This window comes from Leptonotus elevatus, chromosome 8 (genome assembly GCF_054856555.1).
Source record: "Leptonotus elevatus isolate MCC_2025b chromosome 8, RoL_Lele_1.0, whole genome shotgun sequence".
Taxonomy (NCBI): Eukaryota; Metazoa; Chordata; class Actinopteri; order Syngnathiformes; family Syngnathidae; genus Leptonotus; species Leptonotus elevatus.
Window position 1 is genome coordinate 19,676,424 of NC_141246.1, and position 7,542 is coordinate 19,683,965.

General features: G+C 38.9%; 1 protein-coding gene across 3 annotated transcripts in view; it reads left to right on the top strand.

Annotated features, from left to right (window-relative positions):
* chrna6 (cholinergic receptor, nicotinic, alpha 6) overlaps positions 1–7,152 on the top strand; it is a 29,783-nt gene extending 22,631 nt beyond the window's left edge. For 2 of the 3 annotated variants that reach the window (XM_086082216.1, XM_086082218.1), the window contains 3 exons: positions 1,489–2,091; positions 3,996–4,268; positions 5,303–7,152. In XM_086082216.1, the coding sequence (XP_085938342.1) occupies positions 1,489–2,091; positions 3,996–4,268; positions 5,303–5,428 (1,002 nt within the window). In that variant the 3' untranslated portion in view covers positions 5,429–7,152. The remainder of the gene's footprint in view (positions 1–1,488; positions 2,092–3,995; positions 4,269–5,302) is intronic. The other variant, XM_086082217.1, reaches the window with a different exon arrangement.
* Positions 7,153–7,542: the final 390 nt, after the last annotated feature.

Here is a 7,542-nt window from a genome sequence, read left to right on the forward strand (position 1 = left end):
TTCAAAATAAAAATTCTGGTTACTTTTCAGAATAAAATACTTACCAGATCCTATTTCGCAATCATGTCAGCAAAACGTCATAATGCTTAACGCATCATTTACTGCAGCGAACATGGTCGAGGAGATATTTATAATGGAGGTGGATTATATATGACACAGCACATCCTTTTTATTTGGACAACCTAAAAATGGATGCTGCATGGAACGTCATAGCAGAAGCTGTGGGAGTGGATGGTGAGCTCAATCAAAGTCCACCTCTCTTTCTGCTTCTCTGTTGAGCACATTTTCTGCGTGTTTGTCGTTTTTAATGCTACATTATCTCACACGATCACGCGAGACACAGCCGCAACGCACGCGCATGGAGTGTAATCCCGGGGTTAGGCCCCGTCCACACGAAAGCAATGTATCCGCAAAACTTTCTTAACATTTGGGCAGTTCGTCCAAACGGCGGCGCCGTTTTGGAGCTTGAAACCGATCACTTTTGTAACCGGGCTCCAGAGTAGAAACATTTCAAAATGCGCCCCGTACGTTCTAATGTGGACACCATATGCGAGATACTCCTCTAGTGATGACGTAGTGGTCGCAGCTTCAATAACAAAGGCAGATAGCCGTGTCGTTGTTGTTTTGCGCAACCTCCTTAACTTGCTCATGCTTTTACGGCAAAATATTTTGCGTGATGTCGTTGTACTTAAATTACCCGCCATTGTCACTTCTCCTGTGTTCGTCTCACTGATCTGTATATTTGACTAGATAGCGGATAGCCCATACACGCCCGTGCAAAATGTTGAAGCAACAGGGCGGCCATATTACTCCTCCCATCTCGGGAGCAGACTGTCTCAAATGTTTCGATACTGTAAATGTATAGGATTGTATGCCGAGAAATGTTTCTTGGGAGGAGTAATATGGCGGCCTCGCGGCTTCAAAAGTCTTGGCCTATCAGTTATCCAGTAATTTATTCAGATCAGTGGTTCGTCTTCTTCGCCGATTCTTCTTCTACGCTTTCTGTTTACTCCCTGTGACTGTGCTACTGCGCTTTTTTTCGAGGAACGAAGCTGGCTTTGCTTTCGTGTGAACAGGGCCTTAGACTGATTTGTGAACCATAGTTGAAGGAAATGGCCTTTTGAACATGTAGAAAGAGTTTTAGAACTTTGAGTCAAACTCATGAAAAATGGGAGCACAAACAAAAATGTTGCGTTTATATTCTTGTTTTTGTTCAATGACTCCACAGAATAGATGCAAAGTTGTAAAATATATAGATTGTCAAATATGTCATCAATCAGGGTAAAATTTCTCAATGGTTCATAAAGATGTCATCTTTTTATTAAGGGTACCCTTAGGCCTATTTTAAAGTGTTATCATCTTCAATTTGCCAAGTCAATTTTCGACATAAATGGCAGGTCTCGGAAGGCATATTACTTGGTGCAGATCCAAATTCAGATTGTTCATCATAATTGGTTGTCCAACTGTAGTTTTGTATCCATCATTCAGGTCAACTTGAAAGACTTCTGGGAGAGCGGCGAGTGGGAGATCATTGATGCTCCCGGCTACAAGCATGACATCAAGTACAACTGCTGCGAGGAAATCTACCCGGACATCACTTACTCCTTCTACATCCGTCGACTGCCGCTCTTCTACACCATCAACCTCATCATCCCCTGCCTCCTCATCTCTTTCCTCACAGTGCTGGTTTTCTATCTCCCGTCCGACTGTGGAGAGAAGGTCACGCTCTGTATCTCCGTCCTGCTCTCCCTCACTGTATTTCTTCTCGTTATCACCGAGACCATCCCCTCCACATCTCTGGTCATCCCGCTGATTGGAGAGTATCTGCTCTTCACCATGATCTTCGTCACGCTTAGCATTGTCATTACGGTTTTCGTGTTGAACGTGCACTACCGCACCCCCATGACGCACACCATGCCCGGATGGGTGCGCTCAGTGTTTCTTAAAGTGCTGCCGAGGATTATGTTGATGCGGAGACCGACTGATGAGGACAGCAAGGCTGGAGGGTTGGAGAACAGTGGGGAGGCAGGAGGAGCTGGAGGGGGAGGAGGAGGCGGAGGAGCCAGGAAGAGGAAGAATAACTTGACGCAGGCAAGAGTTCCTTCATTTTGTGGATAAACATGAGCGTGATGTCACAATGTGTTGAACGGACGTATCTCAACAAAATGGAGGAAGTAGACTAAAGTGAGCTACGTTCAAGGAAATTACTGCAATATTTTCTAGTGACTGCTGTTTGTGTTTTTATTTTATTTTCTACTCTAAGCACAATCCTGAACCAGATATCACATTTTTGTTTGCAATTTATGATTTGAATTTGTCAAATTGCCAGCATGGTGGGAACTTTAGGTTAGCACATCTGCCTTACAGTTGAGTAGCCCGTCAGTTCAAACCTAAACTTCTGTGTAGAGTTTGTCTATGTTCTCCCCGTGCTTGCGTGGTTTTTCGCCAGCAACTTGCTTTCACATTCCAAAGTCATGCAAGTTACTTTAATTGAAGACTCACATTGCAATGACAAAGTCAATGACAGGCTGCAGCCCACCCACGGACCTTAAGGAAGACAAGCCGTAGTAGATGGATGGATGGATTTGACTTTCTTTCATAATGTTTAATCAGTGTGTAGAATTTGTCATGCACAGTCAACAAACAAACAGCAACGACGGTACTTTGCTGCAAAAACAAAACAAAAACAAAAACGAGTGTGATATTGATTTGTGTTGAGGTAATTTTCTTCCACTAGATGGCATAATTGCATTTGTAAGACGTTGGTGACAGCTCATTGCAAAACAAAAACAAAAACGAGTGTGATATTGATTTGTGTTGAGGTAATTTTCTTCCACTAGATGGCATAATTGCATTTGTAAGACGTTGGTGACAGCTCATTTCATTTTTCTTCTCATATTAAGAGCAAGCTAATCTTTAACATCAAGTAACTTGTGAAATTCTGCACATTTTTTTAATTGTAAAATTCAACTTGATCTCAGTCTCCACAAATATATGCATTATTATTAAATTTATTACTGCAAAAATTTGCTGCATGATTGGAATTCCCCAGTACAGGCTTTCCAAGTAAGGGGCGGTTATTAATCGTGCGTTAAAATAAATTGTGGCGTTAAAGGAACTTTGAATTAACTCAAAATTAATGCACTCATTTTGACACCCCTAGTTAAAAGTAACTCAAATTGTGTGAAATAAACAAAAGCAAAAGAGAAACAAAAGAGATGAAGTGGACGAACTGTCCAAAATGGCGACCAGCTTCAGCTCTTCAACCAGTCCAAATCCAATCCTCAACCTAATCTGCTGGGTCAAAATAATGAACCCAAAAGTACCCATCGAGTGGGTTAGGAAAACAACCCAACATTTTGCATTTTGTGTGATGTTCTCTTGGCAACTTTTTGCAGAGGCTTCCACTGTCCCACAAAGAGCAGGGAGAATCGACAGGTCCGCAGTAAGAGAAAGTCAAGAGAAAAACCCTCATGAATAATAGGAAAAAAGGGCAGAACAAAGTTACGTTTCGATTTGCATCCCCATCTATATCAAGACAGTTATTTGTTTGTTAAATTGTTACACAGACTTCAGGTAGGTGTGAAATAATGTCATAAATTGGATTTATCTGTGATGTGGAACCACCTTCGAAGAGCTCTGTGATGCATGCAGTGCTAAAGCAGTTAACATATCCGAACCATCAATAATTTTGTCGGCATTTGCTCTTCTCTGAACTGCACGCTCCATCTGAGCGTTTGATAGCATGCTGGCTTACATAAGTTATTCTTCAGTCTACACACGGTGCTGTAAAATACAACATTAATCAAATACCGGCTTGTTATCGATTTTGTTGCTGGTTTAATGTACACAATTTATTTCTGTTTACTGTAAAAACCCAGAGGACAAGCCTTCATTAACCAGATTGTTGAAAGAAGTTTCTTTTTGAAGAGTATCAGTATGTCGCTCTTTGATCTGAATCTCAGGTGAACTTTGTTTTTATTTTTACTCTCCAGCAGGTGGGAGGAGGTTCCCTAAATTGTCTGGAGTTTGGGGACAGTACGTTGTCCTCCATGGAAGGCTGCGCTGGGAAAAAATGCTCTCGTCCTTGCCAGCATGAGAAAGAAAGTCCCGAATCGACAGCGACTGTAAAGACGGCACGTCAGCTGAGTCCGCAGAGCATCAATCCAATAGTGGCCTTCTCCGTCGTGTCACCCGAGATTAAGCAGGCCATCGAGAGCGTCGAGTACATAGCTGAGAACATGAGGAGCCGAAACAGAGCCAAAGAGGTCAGTTGTTGTCCTAAGGGACATCTGTCATATCATTTGACAAGTCATGACAGTGCTTAAAATTACACTCTAAAAAGAGAATTGTTTAAACAATTTAAGATTACAAACTGAATTGTTGACCAATTTAAAAAGAATTGGTAACACACAATTTAATTTAATTAATCCAAAGTGAAAATATTAATCTTGATTAATTATGAGTTCATTATTCACTTTGGATTACATTTGGAATAACTTAATTCAAGTGAATACTGTATATGAAGTTTAATGAACTCATAATAAATTGAATTTAATATATTCACTTTGGATTAACTTAATTCAATTGTGTGTTACCAATGGAAGATTTTTTTTAAATTGGTCAACAATTCAATTAATAATCTTAAATTGGTTCAACTACTCTCTTTTTAGAGTGTGATGCATCAAATGAAAATCCCTGTTGAAAACAAAACTCGAAAGAGGAAAACAATGTTGAATATTGCAGGTCAATTCCATTCTTTTTTTTCTTTCTTTTTTTTTTTGCTCACTGTGTCAGGTGCCTGATATTTTCATGAGAACTAAATCTAATAGGAAATACATAATTCCAGTGTTTGATCAAATCCTGCAGTGTTTTATAGGGATAATATGTATGGCACACAAAGTCCCATAAATAATGTATGAATGCAAAAACACACCTTGGAGAGCTCTGCTTGATCTCAGAACAAAAATGTTGCAGATTACGGCGGGTCCCAAAACAGAACAATAATATTATTTAGAGCCACTAGAATGGAATAGTTTTCCCTACCCACTATTTCAGATAAAAATACAGCAGCTCAAAATTCCTCATAGGGGAGTAAACCTCACGTATGCAAAATAGTGTTCGTCATAACAACGGTGCCAAAGCACTTCCTGTAATACTGACTGACACTTTGATTTTCGTTGTAGCAGTATCTATCGTAGTGTTCATTTTTGGTGAAACACCAATAAAGTACATCAATGCTTAAGAGTAAAACCTCGACTGAAATTTTCTCTGTCACTTTTGCCCCTTCTCTCACTCACAGGTGGAAGATGACTGGAAGTACGTCGCCATGGTGATTGACAGGATCTTCCTATGGGTGTTTGTGACTGTGTGTGTTCTGGGAACAGTGGGCCTCTTCCTCCAACCCCTTTTTGGATTTGTCTCATAACCCATCACCAATCAGGGTTAACTGCTACCCTGATTAGACCCTTCTGAACAAATGACCCATTTGATGACAAAAAAAAATAAAATACTCAAAATGCACTTGTTGATCGGCTCGTTTTGCGTTTTGCCTTTTGCAGAGAGCAGCGCAGATTTTTAATGCCTTAATTTTACGCCTATTAACGCTGCACATTATTTTATCCCAATTACCCCCAAATTGATACCATTGTATAAGAAGACAAACCCATAACAGTTTTATAAATAGTTTCTAAACAAGACAAATATTCAGCTATAAAATCTCCAAATCTTGAATGAATCTTTTGTCCGTTAGTGGCCTTTTGGCCAGTGTACTACTTGCTACATCGAGATTGAATGCTTACGCTGACTCAGCTATACTATAGACCAGAAATGGGCAACTTAAATGTTGGAGGGGGCCACAATTTTCCATCAGTGCTACTCGGGAGCCACTTAGGAATGAGGAACAAACTCACAACCTCCATCTTGGGAGTCACTCTACTACCTGAGCTTTGCCACTCCTACTGTTTGCTTACATCCAAATGGAGACCTCTTGGAGTTATGAAGATTCCAGGTGGAGCGATATACTAACACACAGTAGGAGTGTAGTTGTGGGTTTGCTCCTCAACCCATTGACTTTTTATTTATTTATTTATTTTTATTTATTTATTTTTATTTATTTATTTTTATTTATTTTACTCTTCCAAGTGTAAATTTTACTCTGTTTAGATTGGGACCAAATAGACCCAGATTAGAATAAAATTGACAGAATTGACTGTGTGCTGTGTAGACCCTTTCAACGGGGACACCAGACCCTTTTCAGGGGGCATATTTACTTCTAATACTTGTTTGCCAACTGAATGAGATGAAAACAAAATAATTTAAAACATTTAGTAGAGCTAATTGTAGGGATAGACAAAGAAATAGACAATAATAATAATAATAATAATAATAATAATAATAATAATAATAATAATAATAATAATAATAATAATAATAATAATAATAATAATAAATTATTGAACAATGACGAAAACCATGGCGTGTTTATTTATTCCTGGCTGCACGACATACAGTATTCTCTGCAGATAAAGTAGCTACGTTGGAAAACAAACTTGAACTGACTTCAGCCCAGCGAATGTTGCCTCACAGCAACTACGCTTCCCTCTCTCATGGTGACTTTGATTGGAATACATCATACTGGGTCCGATTCATTAAGCTGCCTGCAGTCAACAACAATCATTCACACACTCATCGCGTTTTGGACTCACTCTCATATAGAAGTCAGATTTGTGATGTACTAGCAATTAATGAATAATGGCAGGCTGTTTTTCTTTTGTAATTACAATTCTTGTGTTTCTTAATCTTCACTATGATTAACGTTGCACATGCTAATTGGTTTGCCTCGGTAAATATTGAATCCAATGAACTTGGTCGGTTGCTCCCAAAATAGAATTGTTTTGTTCATCAAGGAATTGTTTCTAATTCACTGGTTATTAATTCTTGTTTTTCTTGCCACTTTTGATGATGTAATTTTGATGCTCTGTGAGAGCAAACATTCCGGATTTCCATTAATGTATTGTAATTAAATGTGCAGTTGTGACTGCAGGGATTCAAATTTAATCGGGCCTTTTTGATACGTTGTACTAAGGGTTTATAAAATGGTATTTGCCTTTCTAGTGGCTCTGAAATGCAAATAAATATAATATTTCGTCACTGGGATGTATTTCTTTTTCATTTGTACAACTACAAGCTGCTATTTGTCATAGCCGCGTTCTTGCTCATAACTTTAAATGAATGAAAACAATCTGTTCCAGTGACCTTAAAAAAACATCATTAAAAATATATCCGAAAAATGCCAAAAGCATACAGTTATAATACAATTTAATAGGACGTAAAGAATTTTACAGATTTTTTTACATCATGATAATTCATTTAATTCATTTTCTATACAGCTTGTCTTCTTTAAGGTCATGGGTGAGCTGGAGCCTACCCCGGCTAACTTAAAGTGAGCTGCCTGGTGCACCCTGGACTGCTCACCAGCCAAAAATTGTAGGGCACAAACAATCATTTACACTATAAACAATTTAGATTCTTCAATAAGCC